General features: G+C 50.4%; 1 protein-coding gene across 2 annotated transcripts in view; it reads right to left on the bottom strand.

Annotated features, from left to right (window-relative positions):
- DHCR24 (24-dehydrocholesterol reductase) overlaps window positions 1–25,586 on the bottom strand; it is a 30,241-nt gene extending 4,655 nt beyond the window's left edge. The window contains exons 1-6 of one of the 2 annotated variants that reach the window (XM_045897610.3): window positions 25,233–25,585; window positions 21,619–21,774; window positions 13,261–13,366; window positions 12,472–12,590; window positions 10,299–10,562; window positions 5,392–5,535 (exon numbers count right to left, since the gene is read on the bottom strand). In XM_045897610.3, coding sequence (XP_045753566.1) covers window positions 5,392–5,535; window positions 10,299–10,562; window positions 12,472–12,590; window positions 13,261–13,366; window positions 21,619–21,774; window positions 25,233–25,463 — 1,020 coding nt within the window. In that variant the 5' untranslated portion in view covers window positions 25,464–25,585. Of the gene's footprint in view, window positions 1–5,391; window positions 5,536–10,298; window positions 10,563–12,471; window positions 12,591–13,260; window positions 13,367–21,618; window positions 21,775–25,232 lie in introns of both variants that reach the window. The other variant, XM_064589070.1, reaches the window with a different exon arrangement.
- Between the last annotated feature and the right edge of the window lie 1,781 nt (window positions 25,587–27,367).

The raw sequence follows: 27,367 nt of genomic DNA, 5'->3' as shown, positions 1-27,367 counted from the left end.
ACTGGTTCACAGCGTCTCCTGAGAGGCCTTCTCAGACTCCTATTTAAAATGTTACTGCTCCCCACCCCTCCACGCACAAGAGCAAATTCTGTCATCTTTCAAGGCCAAGCCTGACGGCTAACCTCCAACCCTAGGCAGAATTAGCCACTTCTTTTCTCGTGCCTGTGGCCCTTCACAGCGCTACCTTGCCTGCCTCCCCCAACTCAGCCTCCCTGGAGACCCTCCTGAGCAGAGGCTGCTCTTCTTCTTCCATGCTCAACCCACCACCGGGGAGGAGCCCCCCTCCCTCAGCACTGCTTCCGACAATACACCATGCCGCCCACCAGCTCACCATCCACCCGCTGGCCATCCTGCCTGGTCCCAACAGCCGAGACTCTGGCCTCCCTCCACTCACTATCTTCCTCCCTTGCTCCAAGCCTGTCTTCCCGAATGTAAAGCAATGTCCTTGGCTTCAAGAATGGGGTAACATTCTTGGAGCGAGTCCCTGCGCATGAACTGGGGGAGGAGCAGAGGGAGAGAGACAAGCAGATTCTGCGCTGAGCACGGAGCCGGATGTGAGGCTCCATCTGACAACACCGAGACCAGGGCACGAGCCGAAATCAAGGGTCAGACGAAATCAAGGGTCAACCGACTGAGCCACCCAGGTGCCCCCAAGGACATTCCTTTATTCATTAAACAATTATGAGGTGCCTATGAGGTCAGGTATGAGGTTCCATGCTGGGTGCTGGGGATAGCAAGATAAACGAGACATGGTCCCTATCCCTGTCCTCCAGTCGAAGAGACAGGCCAGAGGACTACGGTGTGGGAAGAGCTGGGACAAAATGACGCAGGGCCCACATCAGACTCGAGGTCAGGGGTGGCTTCCCAAAGGAACCTGGGAGCTAAGCTTTGGAAGCCGAGTGACCCTCCCTCTCTGCCCTGGAGCCAGCTCTCCGACTGGCAGCCCACTCCTACGAGGGAGGGACCCATCTGCACCCAGCTCTACTCGGCTTAGATCCTGGCACCTACAGTGACGCTAGCACATGACCGGAGAACAATGTGTGGCTTGGCTTTTATTGTTTCCTCGCTTGTTTTTGGAAAAGTCACACATGCCCACAGCAGAAATCCCAGCCATCCAAAGGTTAGGCCTCCTTTCATGTCCTCACCCCATTTCCCCCCTAGTCCTGACCCCACTTCATTCTTCCTCAACCCGACTTCTGTCCCCTCCCCAAAGGCAGCCACTGTTAGGAAGGATCTGTGTCCCTTTCTAGAGACACCTGATGCGCAGACACACGGACGGGCGTACAAGCCAACAGCTCACAGACGGCGTCTGACAGCCTCATGCTTCTCCCTCCCCCTGTGCCTCATGCGCAGCCGGCCAGCACGCGCTTGCTCGGGGGTGCGACCACTGCCCCGCGGGGACCCACAAACTATGGCTCCGCGGACAAATCTGGCCCACATATAAAGCTCCACTGGGACACAACCATGCCCATGTGTTTACGCACTGTCTGTGGGGGCTTTCAGACTGTGAGGGCAGATCGGCCTCTAGAGAGACCTCATGGTCCACAAAACCCAAACTAGCATCTGGCCCTTTACACTGCCCTCCTGTGTGGATGGACCTTAACTGATTGAATCAGTTCTGTACGGATAAGCACTTGGACGATTCCCAGACTATTCCAGTGAGTATCCTTTCTACATGTGCCTTTGCCCATTTACACCTTCGTTTGTCTGTAGAATAAATTCCAAGAAGTGGAAACTTCTGGTTCGGTGTGTGCCATTTTAGTGGATATTATTTCAAGAGTGTGTGCCATGTCACACTCTCCCAAATGACACCAGGCAGTGCTGCTTCCCCAGGCCAAGCAGCGTCGTCAAAATTCTGCCTCGCCATCATCCTGCGGGTGAAAGATGTGACTCCTGAAATTTTGTTTTGCCCGGCTTTAATGGAGTGAGACCCATCATCTCTCTCATGTTTAACAGCCATTTGTATTCTTCCCTTAAAAACAGTCAATTGTTAGCCGAAAGTATCAGCTAGAACCATTCCTTTTCCAAAATCTCAACCTCAGAAAAGTTCAAGTTTTTTTTTTTTTACTTTTTTAAATTTTATTTATTTGATAGAGAGAGACACAGCGAGAGAGGGAACACAAGCAGGGGGAATGGGAGAGAGAGAAGCAGACTTCCCGCTGAGCGGGGAGCCTGATGCGGGGCTCGATCCCAGGACCCTGAGATCATGACCTGAGCCGAAGGCAGACGCTTAACCGACTGAGCCACCCAGGCGCCCCAGAAAAGTTCAAGTTTTAAACAGTAAGCCCCGACCTCCTCTTCTCATCCCTCTGCCTCTGAGTGACCCCAGGCCCCGTGTCCTGACTTTACTCCTGGTCCCCCAGACTCTGCCTGCCCTTGCCATTTACCTGGGTCCAGTCTGCTACCAGCCTGCTCTGCTCTGCAGGGCCCCACAACAGATCCAGGGGGCCTGGCCTGAGCCAGGACCCCAAGCCCCAAATGCAGGCCCTGTGGCAATGGCATTAAAAAGAAACACGAATCACCAAGAACCCTATCCGGTGCTACCTCCCTGTATCAGCCAACCACTAACACTGGCAGAAAAGGAGGACAGAAAAGGGAAGGGAAAGAGGGGGCTGCCCAGAGTCCTCTTTCCCTTCAGTCCTTCCTTACTCATCACTAAGCCACGCTGGAGTATTGAGAGAATGTGAATTTACCAGGAAGGGAGATAAACACAACTGAGCTAGTTTTGTGCAACTGGTCCGCTCAGAACGAAACACATACACATGAAGAGTTCAATACTCCTAATAAGAGATGAACAGTAAATTCATTCCAATAATTTAAATTATTAATTCTTCTTTACTTAGAACGTTAAATAGCAAAATTCAGAGAGACCACGGTACTATCTTTGACGGTACTCTTTCCCTCCTTTTTGCACCGTGCCCTGCAGATCATGTGGCTGGCCTTGACCCCAAATATTACTGATTAACTGAGCTGGGTGAAGCTGGGTGAAGGAAGGCCTGGCCCCAGGGTGACAGGATCGGACCGAGAGGTTCAGCATCAGCCTAGGTCACCTGTGATTGATTCAAGGGTGGATGCAGCAAGGAGGAACCAGGGTGGAGGGCTGCCTGAGGGAGGAGGAGTTCACCCCAGGGGAGGGGGAAAAGGCATGCACTTGACATTGTTTATTACCCCTTCTTTCTAGAAGTCTGGGCTTCTGCAACTCTACTGTGGTGGATGCCGTGATGCTCCGCCCAGATGCCCTGTGTGCAAATCTCAGTCGTAAGACACCTGTCCTACCAGACTCTTCCTTTCACCTCGGGAAGGACAGCCAGTGCCTCATGGCACAGAAATATAAGACAAACCTCATCATGAATCCTAGCTCTGTGGTTAAAAAAAAAAAACAACACACAAATTCTTACTCCTGAAACCAATACTACATTGTATGTTAACTAACTTGAATTAAAAACAAAAAGCAAAACACCCACAGATGCTTTGCTACTCCTTTCTTCAAAAGAGATGGAGCGTGATTTGCCTCCCTGAGTGGGGGCTGGACTTGCTCTGACAGCGTCCAGCGGGGCTGGCGGAGTGTGAGGAGACGGGCCCTGTAAGGCCTCGAGGCTCCTCCTTGGTCTCTCTCCTGGACAGCTCCCACTGCCCTGTCATGAGGACACTCAAGCAGCCCACGTGGCAAGGAATGGAGGCCTCTTGTTAACAACCGTGTGAGGGAACCTTCTGGAAAACATATCCTCCATCCCCCCGCAAGCCTCCAGATGACACTGGACTGCAACCCTGAGCCAGAGTCACCCAGATTAGTCCCTCCCCAATCCCTGCCCTCAGAAAACTGAGAGAACAGAAAATAATAAGAAATTGTCAGTTGTTTTAATCCTCTAAGTTTGGGGTAGTTCATTATGCTGCAAGAGATAACTATACTTGATCTCTTCCTGAGTTGTGTTACTCTGGATAACCTAAGCCTCAGTTCCCCCCCATCTGGAGAATGGAACAGACATGAGGCCCCACCACCCTGGGGCTGTTAGGAAGGTTGAGGTACCGCGTGTGTGGTGTTCGGCGTCTCAGCTAACACATATGGAGCAGTTACTGTGTACTCTCTGATGTTCTTCTCGGGCTCCCTTGCCGGTCCTCTTTCTTTTCCTGTCCCTTAAACGTTCTTGCTCCTGACAAAAACACACCTCCCACAACCTAACACTGTTCTTGGCAGGGACAAAGAGGGACTTACAGTGTCTTCTGCATTTGGCAGACCACCAACCGCTCTGGGCCTTGACAAGGGAGCTCTCTTGGAGGTGGGGGTGCCCCGCGCTCGCAGGCGCTGATGGGCCCTCCGCTCCCCACTCCTCCAACCCCTCACCACGTCCCCATCACATTCAGCCTGAGAGACAGGCCCACAGTTAGGATGTCCCACCTTCTCCTAGGAGACTGTCAGGTCTAACCTCATGCCTGTCAGCCTGGTTTAACCTAGTCACCACAGCCTCCAGGTGCCCTGTGACCTGCTACCACGATGCAACATGTCCTAATCTGACTCCACCCGGCCCTGTCTCCTCATCTCCCAAGCCCTCCTCCATGTTCTCGTGGTCTGACATCAGCAAAGCCCCTCCATCCTCAGTCTCTTCTCTGGACACTGCCTTCCTCTGCCGGCTCTTAGCTGGGGGCTGGCTGGTCCCTGCGGGCCTCCTCAGGGGCATCATGTCCTCTCCCACGACCGTCTGGGGTTGACGGAGGTGAGTGGGGCTCCTCCTGCGGCTTCATTACCGCTTCCAGATTACTGTTCGTCTCCTCAGCAGCTTTGGTGCAAGTTGTACAACATGACGAATGTACTAAATACCACGGAATGGTACACATTAAAGTGGTTATTTCTAGGTTCTATGACTTAGAAGAAAAAAGAACCCATGTAGCCCAGTTGAGGACCCATGCTCTGGCTCGTCCCCCCGCCGAGCCCCGCCGTGGTCAGGTCCCTGTGCACAAGTCCCTCTCCACCCCCCGCCAGAGGCCTTCTCTGTCGCCCCTCTTTAAAATGTCACCGCATCTCACCCCTCCACACAGAACAGCAAATCCCTGCTCACCTTCAAGGCCAAGCTCGACGGCCGCCTCTGACCTTGGGCAGAACGAGCCGCCTCCCCTCCCCATTGCCATGGCCCTGCCCCGTGCCAGGGTCTATCGGCCTGGTGAGGCTACGGCTCCTCAAGGGCAGAGCAGGTGTGTGTGCTCCCAGGTGCCCGGCCTGGAGCAGATGCTCTGCGACAGGCTGCTGAGCCCAAGTGAGAGCCGCCTGCTCCCCCCGGAGGACAGCGCTGTGGTGTCTCTGGTGTCTCTGTCTGTGGTGTCACGGGTGCTCTGGGTCCCTGGGACGAGGCCCCTCTGGCCCCACAGTGCTGGCCGGCTGGGGACTCCGAGCCTCACCTGGAGCTCCCAGAAGATGCTGCGCGTGTGGCGGTGGTAGTAATGTCTCAGGGGAATGTACTCCAGGCCCTCCCGCTTTGTCTTCAGGTAGTTCTCCACGTGCTTGAAGAACCAGGGCTTGTAGTAGTTGCCAATGCTATTCAGCTGAAATGACAGAGGGCACTGTGTCAGCCCACAGACGAGGGCCTGATGCCATCGGGCCGTAACGGTGATACCCGCCTCTGCTCAGCACCTGCGGCCTCTTCAAAGGTTCCGAGTCTGTCACCGCCCGTGAGACTCTTGAGAGCCCGGTGAGGCTGAGCACAGCGGGCATTCTCTAGCACAGCGAGGGTAAGTGGTGCCCGACGGTCTGGAGAGCTCAGCCACCCCTCCCCCTCACGGACAGAACCGAGGGGCAAATGCCGAAGGACGCAGCGCCACGCGGGGGACGCCTTCCCTCCCTCCCTCCCACTCCGCCTACCCTGTCACCGGGTCCCGCGGCCAGCAGCACTGACTGACCGTGGCACTTCACTTGCGGCCGACACCAAGGCCCACGACCCTCTGGGTGCCGTGCTCCCCTCAGGCAGCCCCCCTCAGTGGAGGAAGCTCACAGAGCGAACCGAACACTTCCCTGGCACCAGGCCCCCGGCCTCCAATGCCTAGATCTTATATTGAGACAGTCTTCGGTCCTAAACGGTTCAGGACTCCACCTGCGGGGGGCCCTGGCATGACTTAGCCTCTCTGGGCCTCAGCGTCCTTGCACATGGAATGAATTCCGGGCAGGTGCTTTTGGAGAGAGGGAGGGCAACGGCCTGGAAGGAACACGGGCTCCAGCGCTGGGGCCGGACCCTGGCTCCCGTCACCCACCAGCTGTGTGACCTGGGGCCGGTCGCTCTCTCAGCCTCTCTCTTCGCATATAAAACGGCAATAAAACTATCCACGTTGTGGGAGATTTTCTGTGCCAATTAGAAATCACACCCACACGCCGCAGACACTCGGGCCCCACGTCAGACCCCGTTCCCTGGGGGGTGGGGGAGGCCCCCGAGTTTTATGGGGCAGGTGAGATCGCACCCAGCTGGGGTGCAGCACAGGCTGAGGAGGGGGCCGAGAACAGCAGCCTCGGAGCAGAGGCACGATGCTGCCGGGGAACCGTCAGGGTATAAAGGCGGGAGCAGAGGTAAGATGAGCATTCCCAGGGTGGCTCATGGCCGAGACCCATCACAACAACATGCTCCGGGCACTTCACGTGCTTGCTCTGTATCCCCTCGGTGACCTTGCAAGGCAGAGCTGTGCTTGTCTCGCTGATGAGGAGACTGAGACCCATCAAGGTGGAACAGCGCGCCCGAGGCCACACGGCTGGCCAGGGGCAGGGCAAGGACTCAATCCTATCCCACGTTGCACGAGGCCAGGGCTGGGCAGCGGGGAACTTGAACAGTGCGCTCTGGAATGTGAACGTTATAAAAAAACAACAACAAACCTATCACTATTTTCTCCCGATTCCAAAAGCAAAGTAAATGCCTTGTGGGAACCTCACATGCTGCAGAAATATGCAACTTGGCAAGAGAGACACCTTGCAGCCTCACCCTCCCGAGGTAACTACTAACACGGATGTGTACTCATTAGGTTTTCTTTTCTGTGCATACACATGGATTTATAAAAATGGGATCGTCCTGTGCACTGTTTGTGGATTTGCTTGTCCTACTTTGAACACACGGTGCTGGTCCTGGGCAGGTCACTCTGAGCCTTGCTTTCAGCACCGGTGAAATGGAGCTATTACCCGCCCTGGAGCGGCTGTGGAAACCAGAAAAGCCAACAAGGAAAGTGCCCGGCATGGCGCCTGCCCACGGGCACAGCGGTCAGTTCCCAGCCCTCTCCCATCCTCTGCCCCCGACCCCCTCACAAGCCCCTCCCCTAGGAGCCTCTGGCCCCCATCTCTGGCAGCAACGCTCCAGCCCATGCGGGTGTCCCCTTGTGCAGCAGGCCACTATGCTGGCAGGAAACCGGGGCCACGAGGTGCCAGGACGCTGGGCTGAAGAGCCTGTTTGTGCAAGTCCACGTTAGCGTGGTTAGCGCGGCTAGCGCGGCAGGGCAAAGGACGCAGTGCACTGGCCTCTGCCTGCTGGTACAAGGGACAGTGAAACCCAACAGGAGCAGAGCAACCTGATCTAACCGCAGGTGTGGCCTGGCCACACACCAGCTGCATGATGGAATCGAGACCAGGGCATACCTGGGTTCGGGCGCTCCCTGTGCTCCTCGACTCAGTAGGAACCTCCGGGCCAGACAAGCCCAGGAGATGCTAAAGAACCCGGACACTGTGTCTCTCCCAGGGATAGGTCCGCTGGGGCAGCCAGAGGGCCACAGGAGCTCCGCTTCCAGCTGGAGCACTCAGAGAGCACGCCCCTCCCTAGCCCCGGGCCTCCCCTGTAAGTCAGGGTGGGCTGCCTCCTCCCACTGGCTCTTCTGGACCTGCAGAGGGCCCATCCCAGGGCCACACAGCCCAGGACAAATTCCTGAGCAGCTTGCCCAACAGGAGTGTTCGGAAGAATGAGATGTCCATATGTCTAATAGTATCTGCCACTCTCCTTCCTGAACCCTGTTACCGATGGGCATCAGGACACTTTGTAAAAGTCTGCAGCCTGGGGGCCTGGCCCCTCTCCCACTGATACCAGGTGAACCTCGCGGTAAGACCGTGGTCTTCTAGGGCAATAAGGGAATGGGTTACGGTGTCCCAACACTTTAAAAGCTGTACAAACCCCGCTGTCTGATTATAACATTAGGTGGCATCTAATACAGCAAACAGGTACCAGGGATGAGCACAGGGAGTGGCCCCTCCGCCAGCCTCTAAGGGAATGCCTGGGAGAAGGCAGAAGACATCTGCACTAGATGTCCTTGCCAGGTGACCAGGTGCTAGGTGACCCGCACTGATGGGGCCTGGGGAGCGACACGGCACATTGGCTTTGTGTCTATGTCCAGTGTTCCCACTCCTGCTCCAGGATCCCCATCCCCCAGCACCCACCATGGTGCCCCACCAGGACGGGTCCTCGGTCAGTGTCTGTGAATGCTGCTGGATTACAGAAGCTGGTAGGCTGGGGAAGTAACACTGGACTAGGAGTCAGAGACCTGCCCCATGCTAGCCGTGAGCGCTCACAGAAGTCTCGTCCCCTCTGGGCCTTGTTTCCCTATTTAGAGAGGGAATTGCACGAGACGATTTCCAAGTGCTTTACAATTTTAGAAGGTTTTAAGTATACTGGTATAGATCAAAAGCCTTAAGAGTACTTATCCTTTGATGTACTTTAAGATATTATTCCAATTATAGACAAAAGATGTTCATGGCTACCTTAATTAAAATCAGGAAAGACAGGGGCGCCTGGGTGGTTCAGTCGATTAAGCGTCCGACTCTTGGTTTTGGTGCAGGTCATGATCCTGGCGTCGTGAGATGGAGCTCTGCATCGGGCTCTGTGCTGGGCATGGAGCCTGCTTAAGATTCTCTCTCTCCCTCTCCCTCTGACCCCCCTTGCCACTCTCTCTCTCTAAAAATAAATAAATAAATAAAAAGAAAAAGGAAAGACTGGAAGCAACTTATATTTCCAACCACGGGGCCATGGTTCAGTAAATGATAGGCCATTCGCTCAACACAGTGCTCTGCAGTCATTAAATGACAATTTTGAATTGTCTATGCAACTATGTGGGGAAACACGTATCACACTCAACCGGAAAACGCAAGTTTGAACAGCTGGTCACAACCGATCACAGCCGAAGACGAACAAACGGAAAAAAGCATACAAAGAGATGTCCGAACCACAAAGGCGACCCGAGAACCACAAAAGGAAACAAGATGCTATTTTTAACCCTATCAGATTGGCAAAAATGAAAGCGTGATCGTATCCAGTGTCGGCAAGAACGTAGGAGAAAGGCATATTGTCACACACGGTCGCCGGACGCGGGCAGAAGTACCACTGCTCTGAAGGACTGTTTGGCAGCGGCTGTCGGTGTGTAATGTGCTCCAGTCCTTAAGTCAGGAATTCCAATATTTGGACTCAATCCTACGGAAGTGCTTGCCCAAGAGGCCAAGGATGGATGTCAGAGAAACTTCAACGCAATCTTATTTGTAAGAGCAAAACATCTGAAGCAGGATAGATGTTCATCAGGAAGCAGCGCGTTAGGTCAGTTATTCCACGCCATCCTGAGACACCGGGAGGAAAGGAGGGTGCGCCCACGCGCGTGCGTGCACACCTCAGGCATGCACCATGTTACAAGCGGTTACTCTGGGGTGAGCCTGGGGGAAGAGACCCATTTTAACTTTCCTTTATATAGTTCAACGTTGTGATGCTACTTTTATAATTTAAAAACTTTAAGGTATGCCCTGAAAAGAGAGGAAATAAATATACCCAACGGTTAGCAAGAACTGGTTTTGGGTCATGTTTATCGGTAGGGTCTTCTTTCCTTTTACTCATTTATAGTTTCCAAGTCTCTCATACACACAAACCCTTTCACATGAGAGAAAAAAAGCTGCTATTGAAAATGACGTCCATTAAAGGAGTGTCCATCTAGATTCTGAGGCATCAAATCCATTCTGCAAATCTTGGTTCTGTCATCTCGTGGAAGTTCACAGGACCTCTTAGAGCCTCAGTTCCCTCATCTCTAAAATGGGGTTGCTGTAAGGATCAGCAAAAGGGTGTGCCTTTCAAGAGGCACACATGTATCTGGGAGGTGTTCGGGGCAGAGTCAACGGATGCTTCCATCCCTGTCTGAGACAGCTCTGACTGTAGATCCTAGGGCCCCAACCCTGGGTGGGCTGACCGAGGTCATGGCCTCAAAGAACGTGGCTGCCAGGCAGGGTCAGGGTGGGGGCACAGGCTCAGCCCCAGCCCACCCGGGCCTTCCTCCTCCCCAGGCCTTGGCCCTCAGCCGCTGACGCCCTGGCCTACCTTGCTGGGCTCTGCCTGGTCTGTCATGACCCCCGTCATGATGACAGCCTCATCCAGGGAGTACAGCAGCCCTTCCACGAAGTGGTTCTCTAGCCGCTGGGACTCCCGGGTGAACTTGTCGCAGATAGCCTCCAGGCCCCACACCGGCTCAAACCGAAGCCTGACGTACTTCTTGGCGGGGATGATGCGGATCTCGGCGGCCACCAGGAAGCCCAGGGTCCCACAGGACCACGGCACAGCGTAGAACAGGTCTGAGTTTTCCGACTATAAGGCAAAGTCAACACATGCTGAGAGCCTGCACCCCCAGGCCCCGCAGTGTGGCTCACAGTGAACAGCGGTGCAAAGAACCCAGGGCCTCAGCTTACTTCCTGCTCTGTTGCTGTCTTGTTGTATAAACCCTAACCAGGAACTTCAGAAACAGGACTTTCTGGGCCTGTGTTCCCTCTACGGCTTCAACTGCCCTCTGTACCAGGGATGCTCATGGAAAGCACAGCCTCTCTCTTCCACCCAGGTACAGCCCCGGGACCACAGGCTGCCCAGGAACAGGCCAGGACCAGCACTGCCCAAAGAGCCAAAATGGGGGATGAAGGGTTAAGGGTCCCAGGCCAGGCTAAAAAAAGAGCTTCCTGAGGGTCATGGTCAGCAGGGAACATTAAAATGGGCCATTACTAAAACAAGCCTTTTTTAGTCCATGAGCTGTGGAATCCCCCCGGAACCCAGGGAAAGCACTAACACTTCCACAGAAACAGGTAAGGAAAGTGAGGCTCTAAGAGGTGACATGGCTCCCCCCAGGCATCCCACAAGTCAGCACAGAGAGGCCAGGATTCAGGCAAGGTCGCCTAACTCCCTACCCAACATTCTTCCTGGGAGACCTCATCTGGTTCCATAATCTGCTTCTAACCTTATCATTTCTTGTTCTGGTATTTGTCTTAGAGACAGACAACTGACTTTTCATCTGGCCATTCTCATTCAGGTTCTTTGATTCTAACAAAGCTCCTTTTAAAAAAGTCCAGCTTTGTCGGGCCCTTTACCAAGAGGACAGTCCTCTGTCGTCTCTGCTCATGCTGCATGCCCTTGGTGTGGCTGTGGTGGAGGGCAGGGGGTGAGGGCGGGGGACTGGGGCAGGGAAGCTCTGCAGCAGGCTGGCAGAAGTCTCTGGAACAGCACAAGTCGGCCATCTGGGCCCCCACCTAACCACATTGTCGGATAGCAGCAGTAATAACCAGGTGTCTGCCAGGTACCCAGCTCTATGTTAGGTGTTTCACATATGGCATCTCCTTTCTCCTCCTGACAATGCATTTGTCAGATGAGGAAAATGGGCCTCAGGGAAGAAGGGAAGTCACTCATGAATGTTTGTCTCCTTTCTCTGCTGGGAATAAACAGGTCAGAAGGCAGGGCCCAAGCAAGTGTTTAGGAAAACGTGCTGAATTGCTGTGAATCCTGAAAGGGGTCTCTCTTGTCTAAGACCAGGGCTCTCCAGCCTGCCCTGGACTCTCTTCTGTGAGGCCAGGAACCCTGGTGGCTCTCTAAAACATCTTCTTGTAAAAAGTGACTCTATCCCTGCCATCTAGGGGCCCCTTAGATATGCTCAGAAATCTGAGTTTGTTTAAAGTTTCAATCCTGTCCCACTCATTAGGGTAAAATGCCTTAAATGTTTGCATCCCACTTTGGGCAGCAGAATTATCTTTTGTTTCTCCAAAACAGCCCCTCTTGCCACTTTTAGTTACATCTCACAACACCTGGCATAGAGCTCTGTGGCTCGGGCCCGACTCGCCCGAGAGAGACAGAATGCTATAATAAATGGCTAAAGGCATGGATCTGGGAGCCTGATAATTTGGGTTTGAAGCCCAGCTGTGTGGGATTTCCTAGCTGTGTGATCTTGGGCAAGTTTATTAACCTCTCTGTGTTTTAATTTCCCATCTCTAAAATATGGCTAATAATAGTACCTCGTAAAGTTATTGAAGGATTAAATGGCTTAATATATAGGAAGCATTTACAACAGTATCTGAGCACATATAAGGGGCTATATCAATCTTTGTTATTATTATGGATACAGACCCAGACTGAACAGGTGTGTTTGAAAGGAAGCACCTTCAGGGTTCCTACCTCCCCAGCCCCAGGATCCTTGATGCCCAGGGCAGGCTGGTGGGAAGTCCCCCATCTCGGAACTCACCGGTGTGCATCGCACAAAGCTGCCATCGGCTAGGACCAGCTCATAGGCAGTGCAGATGTGCTGGAACAGGCCATACTTGTGGGATGATGACTCGATGCCCGTGCCCATGATCAAGCCCCCTGCAGAGACACGCGAGTTAGCCAGGCAGAGCTGTGGGGTGCAGGGTCAGGAGGGGATCGAGTAAAGGGCACTTCACAGGAGCTGGGGTTGCTCACAGCACAAGGGAGGTGGGACAGGACTGGCCACTTGGGGTAGACTTCCCATCTCTGTGGATCTGGAGAGCAGGAGAGGGAAGGAGGGGCTCGTACGGGAGCCTGGGGGCTTCCCTGAGGTAGGGGAACCTGCAGAAAAGCCTGTCAAGGATGCTCACACCCTCACCTCTATCCAGACCCTGCCTCAATGCCTGTGCGCACTCATCTTAAGAGGGACCTTAACAAAACAGGGTGGGGGGGGGTGCCTGGGTGGCAGGAAGCCGTGTCCTGTGGTGTTTCCCCCAGAGAAGGAAAGGCATTGGGGACCATGAATCCTACAGAAAGAGAGACAGACTAGACTTATTCTGTGTGCTCCTCAAGGCAGAACTGGAGTTACGGACACATGTCACGGGGACACAGTTTCGCGCCAGAGAGAAGGTACTGCCTGAGAACTAAAGGCAGGCAGCCAACGCCCTGCCTTTGGAGCTGGGTGAGCAGACACAGGGACTTCTGTCACAGATGGAACAGCAGCGGCCCCACACCAAGAGGTGGGCCACAGGGCCTCAGCTCTGACCCTCGGCCGGTCTTGAGTCCTCACCCACTGTGAGGTCATCGAGCTCGGGCAACACAGGCAGCGTCCAGCCAATGGAGGTCAGCAGGGCAGTCACCTGACCCATGGTCACCAAGGGCTCCACACGGACAATCTGTTGACACAAGAAGAGAGACTCTGGGTCACCGGGAGGCTGCCAGGGCTGCTGGGGGCCTCTTCACACAGAAGGAGTCACCCGAGATCTTCCCACACGATCACATAGAATTCCTGCGTGCCTCTTGCTAGAACACAACACTGCCTTTCATTATAGCGAATGTGGTTTCTGGTGCTGGGTCTGCTAGCGTTTGACCATGTCCTTTCAAATATCTTTACACTTAATACTTAGTTTATTCCTCTTCCAGACTATCAAAGAAATACTCTTTTATTTGAAAGAAACTGCATATACGAAGAAGACAAAAGACATCCATCCTATTTCTTCATGTCATCCTAGCTGTCAGTGTTAATGCTGGAATGTCCCTACGTTCAGGCTTTTTCCATCCATGCCTAAACTGCTATTTTGTACGTTGTAATACAACACACACATACACACACAAATTCAAGCACACATACGCATACTTTTCTAATTTGCTTTTTAAAATTTAACACTATGACCATCATCCCTTGCCATAGAATATTCTTGGAAACCACAACTTTTAATGGACACATCCATATGCCAACAAGTGGACTTTGGTTTCCAGCCAAGATGGAGCAACGGGGTCCCATTTACCCTGCTGCCCCAAAGCAAGAAACTGACAAAATGAAACAAGAGTTTTCAACAGAGTGGACATCAGATGAAGTTAATGACCGCTGAAAGACAGGAAACAAAATGAGGGGAGCTCTGTTAACACCCAGGCTAATTCTCTGGAGTCAGGCAGTGCAGGGAGGGGAAAGGCAGGGGGGCCCAGGGGACTCTGTGCTGAGCGCTGCAAAGACCAAGGTGAATAGGGTTTGTAGGACAGAGCACTGGAGAGGAGAGAAGTGCACTGAGAGAAGACTCTGAAGAACTGCAAAGGATGCCCACTGAGCATTCAGCAGAGTACCGGTCAGTGCAGACACTTAAGGAAATTACCTGAGGCTGAGGCCAGGGAAAGTGGCCCCAGAAAGGGGAACAGGGAACAGGGCCAGGGGCTCACCCAGGGAAGGAAAGAACATCTGTTCTCACAAGCCAGACTGGAAAACCTCTTGGTCCACAAGGCAATGGGTAGAATAGGATCTTGCCTCAGCAGTGGTGGGATAACTACCCTTAGATTACACGCTGCTCTGACCTCACCTGAAAAATCAAGACCCTACAGGATCAAACTATTTCCCAGTAACATAGCTGTGCCCCAGAACAAAGCTCAAGAAGATTTATAAGAATACAAAAATATCTAGCACCCGGGGCGCCTGGGTGGCTCAGGCATTAAGTGTCTGCCTTCGGCTCAGGTCATGATCCCAGGGTCCTGGGATTGAGCCCCACATCGGGCTCCCTGCTCAGCAGGAAGCCTGCTTCTCCCTCTCCCACTCCCCCTGCTTGTGTTCCCTCTCTTGCTGTGTCTCTGTAAAATAAATTAATAAAATCTTAAAAAAAAAAAAAATCTAGCACTCAATAAGGTAAAAATCACAATGTCTAGAATCCAATCAAAGTTTATCAGGTATGCAAGGAGGCAGGAAGATCTGACTCATAACAAGGAGGAAAATCAATCTGTTGTGGTAAAATAGGCCCAGATTGGACAGAGATGTTAAAATTAGCAAACAAGAACATTAAAATAATTATTATAAACCAGTAGTTATATGACTATATTCCCCATATTCAAAAAGTTAGGTAGAGACATTAAAAAGATAGTAAAAAGATCCTAATCAAACTTCCAGAAATGAAAACAGCATCTGAGATGAAAGACACACTGGCTGGGATCGACCTTATAGGAGGAAAGAGCAGTGCACTCAAGCACACAGCAATCAAAACTCTCCTAAATGAGACACACAGAGAAAGAAAATTGTTTACAATTTTTACAGGATATCAATGAGCTGAGCTGTGGAACAACTTCAAGAGGTCTCGTATCCGTGTGATAGTCCTCAAAGGAGAGAGAGCAGGGGGCAGAAAAAGTACTTGAAGAAATAATGACCCCACATTTTCCAAATTCGATGAAAATTATAATGAATCCCAAGCACAAGAACTAGGAAAAAAATGATACCAAGGCATATCATAATGAACTTGCTCAAAACTAATGATAAAATCTTAGAAGCAGCCAGAGAGAAAAGAAAGACATGTTATATACAGAGGAACAAAGACAAGGATGAGAGGTTTCTTGTTGGAAACAATGCAGGAAGGAAGACAGTGAAGTATCTTTAAAGTACTCGGGGAAAAAAACCTGTCAACCTAAAATTTCATACCCAGTAAAAACAGCTTTCAAAAACGAAGGCAACCTCAAATGCATTAGGATGGATTATCAAAAAGCTGAACAAACAAAAACCCAGAAAATAGCAAGTGGAGGTGAAGATGTGGAGAAATGAAAACCCTCGTGTCCTGTTGGTGGGAGTGTAAAATGGTCCACCTGTTGTGGAAAACAGTGTGGCAGATCCTCAAAAAAGATTAAACAGAATTACCATATGGTCTAGCAATTCCACTTTGGTGTATACACCTCAAAGAATTGAAAGCAGGGCTCGAAAAGGTATTTGTACATCTATGTTCCAAGGGGCATTATCCACAATAGCTAAAATGTGGGAACAACCCAATGTCTGCCAACAGATGAATGGATAAGCAAAATGTGGTACATATATACAATGAAATATTGTTCTGCCTTAAAAAGAAAGGAAATTCTGCAATGTGCTATCATATGGATGAACTTTAAGGATATTATGTTAAGCAAAATAAGATAGGCACAAAAAAACAAAGACTGCATGATTCTACTTAGGAGATACTTAAGAGTAGTCAGAATTGTAAAGACAGAATTTCTAATGGTGGTTGCCCAGGATGGGGGTGAGAGGAGAATGGGGAATTATTGTTTAATAGGTAGAGTTTCAGTTTTATGAAATGAAAAGACCTATGGGAATAGATAGTGGGGATGGCTGCACAACAATGTGAATGTATTTAATACCACTGAAGAAATGTACACTTAAAAATGGTTAAGATGATTAGGGTGCCTGGCTGACTCGGTTGGTGGAGCATGTGATTCTTGATCTCAGGGTCGTGAGTTCAAATCCCATGTTGGGCATAGAGCCTACTTAAAAAAAAAGGTTAAGATGATAAATTTTATGTTACATATAGTTTCTCAAAATAAAAGTTGGAAAAGAAATGAAGGCAAAAAAAAAAAAAAAAGAAATGTTTTCAGACATACAATAGCTAAAAGATTCATCACTAGCAAAATCACCATACAAGAAATGTCAAAGGAGTTCCTTCAGACAGAAGGAAAACGAAACCAGATGGAAATACAAATCCACATAACAGAATGAAGAAATGTTAACTACATGGGTAAGTACATAAGATTTTTTCTTACTATTTATATTTCTTTAAAAGATACCAGACTATTAAATAATAATGCACTGTGGGGTTTACAACATATAAAAGTATGACAAAAATAGCACAAAGGTGGGGAGGAAAGAACCGGAAGTAGGTTACTGTAACATTCTTAAAATATACATGCATAGGATGCTATCACGTGAAGGTAGACTGTGATAAGTGAAATGCAAACTATAAATCCTAAAGCAACTGCTAAAAGAACAAGACAAAGTTACAGCTAATAAGCCAACCAAAGAGCTAAAATAGGATTTCAAAAATTATTCAGTAATCCAAAAGAAGATAGAAAAAAAAAAGAAAAGGAACAAAGAACAAAGAGGCACATAGAAAACAAAGAACAGGAATGCCTGGGTGGCTCAGTTGGTTAGGCATCTGACTTTTTTTTTTTTTTTAAGATTTTATTTATTTATTTGAGAGAGAGAGAGAGAAGTAGACTCTCTGCTGAGCAGGGAGCCCTAACCTGGGGCTCGATCCCAGGACCCTGAGATCATGACCTGAACCAAAGGCAGATGCTTGATCGATTGAGCTGCCCAGGCATCCCAAGCATTCGACTCTTGATCTCTGCTCAGGTCTTGATTTCAGGGTCTGGCGTGTTGGGCATCCCTCTGGGTATGGAGCCTACTTAAAAGAAAATAGAACAAGGTGACAGATTTAAACCAAACCCTATTGATAATAACACTAAATGTAAATGTGTATGTTTTTTTTTTTTTTTTTCCCAGAGAGTGTGTGAGCAGGAGGGGGGTACAGAAGGAGAGGGAGAGAATCTCAAGCGGACTCTGTGCTGAGCATGGAGCCTGACACCGGGCTGGGTCTCACGACCTGAGATCACAACCTGAGCTGAAATCAAGAGTTGGATGCTCAACCAAATGAGCTACCCAGGTGCCCCTGTAAATGGTTTTAACATCTTGATTAAAAGGCAGAGATTGTCAGATCGTATTAGAAAGCAATACCCAGGGCGCCTGGGTGGCTCAGTTGGTTAAGCGACTGCCTTCGGCTCAGGTCATGGTCCTGGAGTATCGGGATCGAGTCCCGCATCGGGCCCCCTGCTCAGCGGGGAGTCTGCTTCTCCCTCTGACCCTCCCCCCTCTCATGTACTCGCTCTCTCTCATTCTCTCTCTCTCAAATAAATAAATAAAATCTTTAAAAAAAAAAAAAAAAAAGAAAGCAATACCCAACTATACGCTGTCTACAAGGAACACACTTTAAATATAAAGGTACACCATGCCACCATTAGTCAAAAGAGAGCTGGAGTGGCTTTATTAATAATATCAGATAAAGTAGATTTCAGAGCAAAGAAGATAACTAGGAATAAAACTAGTCACTTCATAATGGTAAAGGGATTCATCAAGAGGACATAAAAATCCTAAACATTTATATCTCTTAACAGAGCCTCAAAATACATGAAGCAAAACCTGATGGAGCAACAAGAGAAATAAATCCACAGTCACAGGCAGAGATGTCAATATCTCTTTCAATCATTGATAGAACAGAGAGAAAATTCGTAAGAATGTAGACAACTTGAACAACACTGTCAATCACTTTGACCTAATTGACATTTACAGTACACACCACCCCAAAACATTTTTTTAAAAATTGCACATGGAACATTTACCAAGACAGCCCATATTCTGGGCCATAAAGTAAGTCTCAATAAGTTGAAAAGCATTCTAATCATATAAAGTAAGTTTTCTAACAATAACTGAATTAAATTAGAAATCGGCAATAGGAAGATCTCTGGAAAATTCCCAAATATTTGGAAACTGAATAACATGCTTCTAAATAACCCATGGGTGAAAACAATATCAAAAGGGAAACCAGAAAGTATTTTGAACTGAATAAAGATGAAAAGATTCCAAATTTGTGGGATGGTTTTAAAACAGTGTTTAGGGGAAAATTTATAGCACTAAACACCTATATTAGAAAAAAAGAAAGGCCTAAGTCAATGACCCCAGCTTTCACTTAAAGAACTAGACCAAGAAGAGTAAAATTAAATGCAAATCAGAAAGGAATTAACAAAGATCAAAGCAGAAGTCAATGAAATAGAAAACAAAGTAAAAATAGAGAAAAAACATTGAAACTGAAAGCTACTCCTTTGAGAAGATCAGTATAGTTGATTAACCTCTAGCCAGACTGGTCATGAAGAAAAGACAGTAGTCACAAATGAGCAACATCAGGTATGAAACATGTGACATCACTACAGACTTTACAGGTGTTCAAAAGATAGTGGGAATATTATGAATAACCTAATGTCAATTCATTATACAACTTTAAATAGACAAATACCTGTAGAGACACAAACTGCCAAAGCTCACCGAGGGAGAAACAACTGAAGAGCCACAGGGCTATTAAAAAAATTGATTTGTAGATAAAAACTTGCTCACAAAGAAAACTCCAGGCCCAGATGGTTTCATTGGTTAATCCTACTAATTATTGCATGAAGAAATAATACCAATTTTATACAAACTCCTCCAGAAAAAATGAAAAGAAAGGAATACTTCCCAACTCATTCTTAGGGACTTAATGAATCTACAGTAATCAAGACAATATGGTATTGGCATACAGATGGGCAAACAGATCAACAGAAGAGTCCAGAAAGAGACCTATGTATATGGACAACTGATTTTTAACAAATGAGCAGAGGCAATTCAGTGGAGAAAACATTATCTCTTCAACAAAAGGGGCCAGAACATAGAAAATCCACACGCAAAAAAATATTTTTTTCACTCATATTTCATACCATATGCAAAAATTAACTCAAAATGGATCATGGTCCTAAACGTAAAACAGAAAACCATAATACTTCTAGAAGAAAACAGGATTAGGGCAAGACATCTTAAAGAAAACATCACAAACACGATCTATGAAAGAAAAAATTACTATACTGAATTCCACCAAAATTAAAAACTTCTGGTTTTCAAAAGAGAAATCAAAAACTGGGAGAAAATATTTGCAAACTGCGTATCTGATGAAGGACTTGTTTCTAGGATATCTAATAAGAAAACAAACAACCCAATACAAAATTTTAGCAAACTGACCAAAAAAGATCTACAAATGGCAAATATGCCCAACATCATTAGTCATTAGGAAAATGGAAGTTAAAACCACAATGAGCTACCCCAACACACCCAATTGTACCAAGTCTGTGATGATGTGGAGGGCGGGAATGCAAAATGCTACAGCCACTTTGGAAAACAATTTAACAGCTTCTTAACAAGTTAACCATACACCTATCATATGATCCAGCTACTCCACTTCTAGTTTTTACCCAAAGGAAAGGAAAAGCCTATGTCCCTACAAAGAACGTACATAAATGCTCCTAGCCACTTGGTTTGTCATAGCCCAAATGTCCATCAATAAGTGAATGGATAAACAAACCATGATCTCTGCATACAATGGAATACTTCTCATGACTAACGCAGAATGCACTTCTGATACATGCTTCAACATGGATGAATCTCAAAATAATTATGCTGAGTGAAAGTTGCCAGACCAAATAAAAAAGAGTACATAATGCCTGATTCCATTTATATGAAACTGTAAATACAAACTAGTGATGCAAAGCAGGTCATTATTTGCCTAAGAATGTGGTGGGGGGCGGGGGAGGCAGGGAGGGGGCTAAACAGGGATTAGCAAGGGGCACAAGGAAACTTCGGGGGCAATGGGTATGTTCATTTGTCCTGATGGTGGGAATGGCTTCACAGTTGCATACACATGCCAAAATTTACTATTGTTGGACACCTGTGTAGTATTGCATACCAAGTGTATGTCAATAATGCTGCTTAGGAAAAAGGAAAGACACAGGGACATTAAGCAACATGGCCAAGGCCTCACAACAAAATGCCATCATACGGATATATTATATCTAATAATCCTTACCATTAGGGTACTGTGCTGTCTTCCATTAGAAATAGAGCTATGGGGGCGCCTGGGTGGCTCAGTTGGTTGAGTGACTGCCTTCGGCTCAGGTCATGATTCCGGAGTCCCGGGATCGAGTCCTGCATCGGGCTCCCTGCTCGGCAGGGAGTCTGCTTCTCCCTCTGACCTTCCCCCCTCTCATGCTCTCTCTCTATCTCATTCTCTTTCTCAAATAAATAAATAAAATCTTAAAAAAAAAAAAAGAAATAGAGCTATGATAGGGATATAGGGAGGGAGGGAGGGAGGGAGGAAGGAAGGAAGGAAGGAAGGAAGGAAGGAAGGAAGGAAGGGAGGGAGGGAGGAAGGGAGGGAGGGAGGGAAGGAGGGAGGGAGGGAGGAAGGAAGGAAGGAAGAAGGAAGGGAGGGAAGAAGGAAGGGAGGGAGGGAAGGAAGGGAGGGAGGGAAGGAAGGAAGAAGGAAGGGATGGGGAAGGAAGGGAGGGAGGGAGGGAGGAAGGAAAGAAGGAAGGACTGACATAATCCCTCTGTGTTGTCTTTGATTTAAACTTATTTCCTTTTTCCTTGTGCCAGGTTTCAAGAAAAATTACTGGGTAGACCAAAGAGTATGCACATGTGTAAGGCTATTAACAAGTGGGTCCCCAGGAAGCCTGGAAGAAGGCCCATCTTTCCTCCCACCTCCATAGCCCTCTTTTTACCAGCACACTTCCTTACTGGGAAGGGATAAATAGGTTCCATTTTTGTCTCTCATCTTTGCCCATGATTTCCCCATACTTTTTTCCTGGGGAACTGTTGACAATCAACAAGTCTCCCTGAGTTCAGTGTGCCCACCTGGGGGATGGGGCTCTGATTGATCTCTTCCAAAGCTATGAGGTTTTGAAGGAGGGCAGAGCCTTCTGTGAGGACTGGGATCCTCTGGCTACAATTGTCTCCCTGTGAGTCACTCACACCGGGGATAGTATCCCACCTGCTCCCAGAGCCTGGGAACTCAGCCCCTCTCACCTGTTTCTTGGTGTCCACCTCCAGAATGTCCATCAGGTTGATCATGATGTTTTTGTGTGTCTTCTTGTACTTCCCAACCCGCAGCGAGACAGTGAGCCAGCCAGGGCGTCCCGTGCACATGAAAGTCTTGCTGCCCTGCTCCTTCCATTCCCGCACCTGCAACCGTGGGACAGAGGCTCAGCTAGCCCCGCCGAAGGGTCCCCAGGGCAGCTCGCGGCCCTGCTTTCAGGAGAGGGAGCTTGGAGGGATGCCTTCACATGTCAAACATTTACTGAGCCCCTGCATCCTGCCGGGCCTGGAAGGCCCACAGCCCTTTCCCTCTGAAACCTCCTTGGCTAGCGAGGCGAACAGAAAGGCTGAGGTGTTGCCACACCACCAAGCAGGGGGGAGAAAGAGCGAAAACCCAGGATCAAAGTGCATCTGTAAACAACCCTAACTGGGAAGCTCAGCAAAGGCTTTGGGGCGGTAATGATACAGCTCTACGAGTGATAACCATCTACTGGGTGCCCCCACTGTGCCAGGCACCCAGGCACCTACTGTACACAGGCTCATTTACTTCTCACCACAACCCCAGGAGGGGGGGTGGCCAGCCCCCTCTCATAGGGCAGAAAGCCAAGAAGCAAAATAACTTGGTCACTCAACAGTGAAGGGCAGAGCCCGGATTCACAACCAGAACTGTCCAACTTCAGGCCTGGAAAGATAGACGGGCTTGTGTTAATAGTCAAGAATAGAGTAACAGTTAACACTTACTGGGCCTGTGTGCCGAGCCCCGTTCTAAGCATGCGTATGTTAACTCATATGTCGTCACTTGGAGGGGGAGAGAAGGGGCAGAGGAGGACCACCAAGCCGATGGAAGGAAGAGCTTTTGCAAAACCTCCACTGTAAGTGACCAGGGCACACAACAGAGACAGCAAATGGCCCAGGAGATGCCAAACCCATCAGGAACACAAAGTGTTCCCTTCCATGGACATCTGTTGCTGTGACCTCTGACCATCTGTCTCCTCTTCATATGCTTCTAACAGTCCCATCTTCCTTTGGTCCAGGTGATGCTGAGTCTTCTCCTGCCCCCGAAGGTGGAAACACGACTAAGGTCTGATTCCATGCTTCTGGCCGCAGTGACCAGTTCAGGGATGGGCCTAGGGTCCAAGTCAAGGCAATACGGCCAGTTCTGAGAGAGACTCTCCTTTTACTGGGATTGCTGAACTGGTTGGAATGAAACTGCTGGAGTTTCCACAGGGAGGTGGGCCTCCCTGAGAATGAATCAACCCAGAGGAAAGCCGAGCCAACAGAGGGTGGATGGATGGAAAGACAACATCAGGACAGGGGCTCCTGGATCCAGTCATACCTGAGCCAGTTTTATTCCTGGGCTTTTCAGGACCTGCGTCAATACACTCACTCTCTGCTCAGGCCAGTCTGAACTGAGTTCCTATCACATGCAACCAAGAGTCGTGGAGGAGGCTGCATTGAAAGTGATGGGGCAAACAACTCAACAAGGGGGAGAACTTTCCTAATCATCAAGAGGCCAGGGTGCCCTGTGAATAGAGGTGTACGAGCAGAGGAGGGTTACTGAGGAAGAGATTCCTGTGAAAGGACCAGAGGAGGGATTCAATGATCATTGGGCCTCCGCCTGACTCTATGATCCCAGGGTGTCATACGCACTCAGTGGTGTGGGAAATGGATTGTGGGTGCTGCATTCCAGTGGTTGGGTGGGCCGCACGAAGTGAGTGTGGAAGCCTTAAAGCCTGAACCACCGGTTGGACTGGATCCTGATGGGAACTGAGCAAGAATTTGGGCCGGGAGGCAAGGTTGTACGAAGTCTGTCCTGTGATGTGAGTATGTGCAAGCCAGAGAGAGGTGGGGAGGGCCGAGAAGGTCAACCAGTCAGGGGGCTATTATCACAAGCCAGGTGTGAGGCAACAGAACCAAACCTACTGGGTGGAATGGGAAGGGATGGGAAAGGAGAAAGGGTCAGAACTGAGGCTCTAAAACCAGGCTGACCTGGGTTCCAGCCCCATTTACTAGCTAGATCACCTTGAACACATGACTACCACTTCAGCCTCAATTTTCCCATCTGTAAAACAGGTACAAGACGTATCAAGGTTGCTGTGAGATCAGAAATGATGGACATCAAGGGGCATGGACTATGGCACATGGCAGGTCCAGCGCAGTGGGCTGGTTTGGCCAAGCCCCTTGTCTTCCTGTCCAGTGAGAACCTTTGGCTTCGTTTAGGTAAACAAGGGCTTCATACGCACTCAGTGGTGTGGGAAATGGATTGTGGGTGCTGCATTCAGCTGTTGGGTGGGCTGTATGAAGTGAGTGTGGAAGCCTTAAAGCCTGAACCATCCATTGGACTAGATCCTGATGGGAACCGAGCAAGAACTGGTCTGGGAGGCAAGGTTGTACAAAGTCCCTGGGCTGCTCTGGGCCAGGCCCCAGTTGGACGATGGTCCCTGCCTTCCAGGAGCTCATGCTCAGCTTGGAGGGGGATGGGGGAACCACAAACAAGCAAATGGGAGAATCAGAACCGTGGATAGAGTTAGGAAAAGAGGGCGCAGTTGGGGAGGGAGGGTAGGCAGGGCTCTGGAGCTGTGACTGTGACCAGTTGAACCCAGGACAGCCCATGCAAAGCAGTTCCAGACGTTGCATTCTGCCACCAGCCGGAGGTCTTACCCCTCCTAGGGGTGGCCCTCAGCATCCATCTTCCCACTCTTGCTTGCTGCGCCCATCACCGCACCCACAGAACATGGACGCTGCTACACCTGCGCTGAGCTTGGTGGCAGGAAACAGAAGCTCTTTGCAACCAGACACTCCTAAGAGGAACGTAAGGAGGTGCAGAGGGAGCCAAGAATGCCCAGGCCCCAAGCCCAGGCCAACCCTGGGCGCGGAGAAGGGGGCTCCACTGTGAGCAGCAGCAGGGGCCCGGGCTCTGTGGGCGCAGACACTGGGGAGGATGTGGAGCTACTGGGGATGCCCCCTCAACGAGTGCGCGCCACTGCGCGCCAGGCCCAGGGCCGCGAGGCTCTTGACCCTGGCTCGGGGCTACCTTCTCACTTTGGTCCTTCTAAATAAGCCAAAAGCTCCTTGCTGCTACAGAGTAAACTCTAAACTCAAGACCCCGCCCCAACCTAGTTCCGAAGGGACTTTCCACCCCTCTCCCCCTCTGGGCCTTGGCTCACACCCAACGCTCCACCAGACACACCTTCCTCCTACCATTTCCCCTACTTCCCAGGGTCTAGTGCCAGCCCCACCTCCCAGAAGCCCTTCCGTCTCCGAGATCGCTCGCGCCTGGAGGCAGCCACCTGTGCATCGCTCGCCCTCCCCTATCTCGTGATCCTTTCTATCCCTCTGGGGAAGCCGCACGTGCTCCGCACAGAGTAGACACTCCATAAACACCGAGCAACGTTTTGTCCCCTGAATGCCTCTGCTCACTCCGTTCCCTCCCCGGGAAGCCCCCACCATCGCATTTTGAGTTCCAACCCCCCCATCCACCGCCGCCTCCCCGGCGAAGTCCGGGCTCTCGGTGTACCGCACGCCACCTCGCGCCCAGCGCGGAGCTCCCCGCGCACACGGCCGAGTCCCGCCGACCCGCTCCCGCCCCGGCCGGCGCCGCTCACCTGCTTCTGGATGTCCCGCACGCGCTGCCCGTGCAGCCGAGGCGCGCTGCTGAGCTTGAACACCACCCAGGCACGCACGTAGTAGTAGATGTCGAAGATCAGCGAGAGCGGCAGGAGGAAGAGGCACACGAACACCCAGCGCTGGTGGATGAGCACGAACTCCAGCCCTTTCACGCGGACCCAGAGCAAGAAGAGCAGCGCGCACACGGCCAGCGACACGGCGGGCTCCATGGTGGGGCCGGCGGCGCGCCGCGCGGGGGAGGGGGGTGCCGGCTCGCGCCGCCTGTCACCGCCACCCGCTCCGCGCCCGCCTGCGCCCGCGCCGCCCGCCGGCCGCTCCCGGGGAGTCGGGGGGTCGCCTCGCCGCCTCGCGATTGGCTCGGGTCGCAAAGGTTCGGTGGGCCGAGACCCGGCTGGCGACCAATGGCGAGCCGCGCCGGGGATCGGACCAGGAAGCCGAGGCTTTTATTGGCTGCAGGAGTCAGGCCGCCCCACCCTCTCCTCGCAGACGCGCTGGGAGGGGTGGTTGGGGAACACGCGCGCTGGTGGGGTCAACTGCGCCCTGCGGCGAGGGAGGCTGCGGCGGCGCGAGCGGCCGCAGTGCAGGGGCCCGGTGCTCCTCCTCAGGTGGCGCCTCCTCGAGGGTCGCGTTATGCGGTCACGCGTTGGATTGCCTCCGAAGGGGTGCGCTGGCAGCGCCCCAGGGCCCTGGGTCTGTCACCTTGCAGTTTGGCCGAGGACTCCTGACCTGGCCAGGGAGAGTGCAAACTTGGCCTTGACCGCGGCAGTCAGGTCGCTTCGTACCCGCAAGGCCACGAGATGCACCTTTTCATTTCTCAAGGCGCTCTCTGTAGATTCATTTGAGTTCTACAGCAGTTCTGGACGGTGGGCACCCTTACCCCTTTTCCACTCGGCTGAGGCAGATAGGGAGGACTGGAGGGGAAAGAATGAAGGAAGGACCCCGAGCCGCTGTGAACGCTCTAGCGGCCACTGTGTCCGGCCTGGGGTGGAGGGGGGGGGGGGAAGGGGGACGGGAGGGGGTGGGGGTAGGGTGCTCCGGGCAGCCTGTACCGCGGACCAGTGATTGTTACCAACAAAAGGTTAAATCCAGTGTCATTTGCGTTTCACCTCGATTCTTACAGAGACCGTTACCTCTTCTGAAATTTTAGGAAGTGTAGGAGGTTTTTATTTTAGGAGCTAAACCTGACTAATCCGGTCCTACGCCGGCCTTGCTTACGAATCCACTTTCTTTCATCTTTGCAGGAACATGCACTCTTCGGAGGTTCCCTGGGCCCCATAATCCCTCATTTTTTCAGTGCTTTTGCTCCAGCCGGCACCTCTGGAATGCCCTTACCCATCCCCTTAATAGAACTAAACTTAGACATCCTCAGAGGCTGCTCAGGGCCACCTCTAGAACTACATTTGTGGCACTTCCTTCCCCTTTCAGGTGCTCATAAAATAAAGTGCATCCGTCATGATTCTTACACGTTATTTTGTAATTGTCTCTTTATGTGTCTCTCATCCTGGCAGACTGAGCTTTAGGGCATACGATGTGTCCTTGTTCCTTTTTGTGTTTCTAGTTTCTAGCACAAAGCTTGGTGCTAGTAGACACCCTAGGGTTTGTTGACCAATGAATGAATGAACAATGTAGGCAGAGGCTCAAATATTCGATAATGATCAAAGTCCAGATGGTGAAAGGCTGTTTGCATTGGGCTTTAAAAATGAATAGTCTTAGATCTATGTTGTCTTATGCAACAGCTACTAGCTACTGGTATGTGGCTAATCTAAACTGAGATGTACTTTAAGTGTACAACACACTGGATTTCAAAGGCAGTACAGAGAAGAGAATGCAAAATATTTCATTAATAATTTTTATATTGATTATATGTTGAAATGATGATGTTTTGATGTACTGGGTTAAATAAAATTAAAGTTGATTTTACTTGCTGTGTTTACTTTTTATTTATTTTTATTTATTTATTTTTTTTTAAAGATTTTATTTATTTATTTGACAGAGAAAGACACAGCGAGAGAGGGAACACAAACGGGGAGTGGGAGAGGGAGAAGCAGACTCCCTGCTGAGCAGGGAGCCCGCCCGATGCGGGACTCGATCCAGGGACTCCAGGATCATGACC

This window comes from Mirounga angustirostris, unplaced genomic scaffold (assembly GCF_029215605.1).
Source record: "Mirounga angustirostris isolate CCGP_5_RB_7025 unplaced genomic scaffold, mMirAng1.0.hap1 SCAF_4, whole genome shotgun sequence".
NCBI lineage: Eukaryota > Metazoa > Chordata > Mammalia > Carnivora > Phocidae > Mirounga > Mirounga angustirostris.
This window is presented reverse-complemented; position numbering and strand designations above follow the sequence as displayed.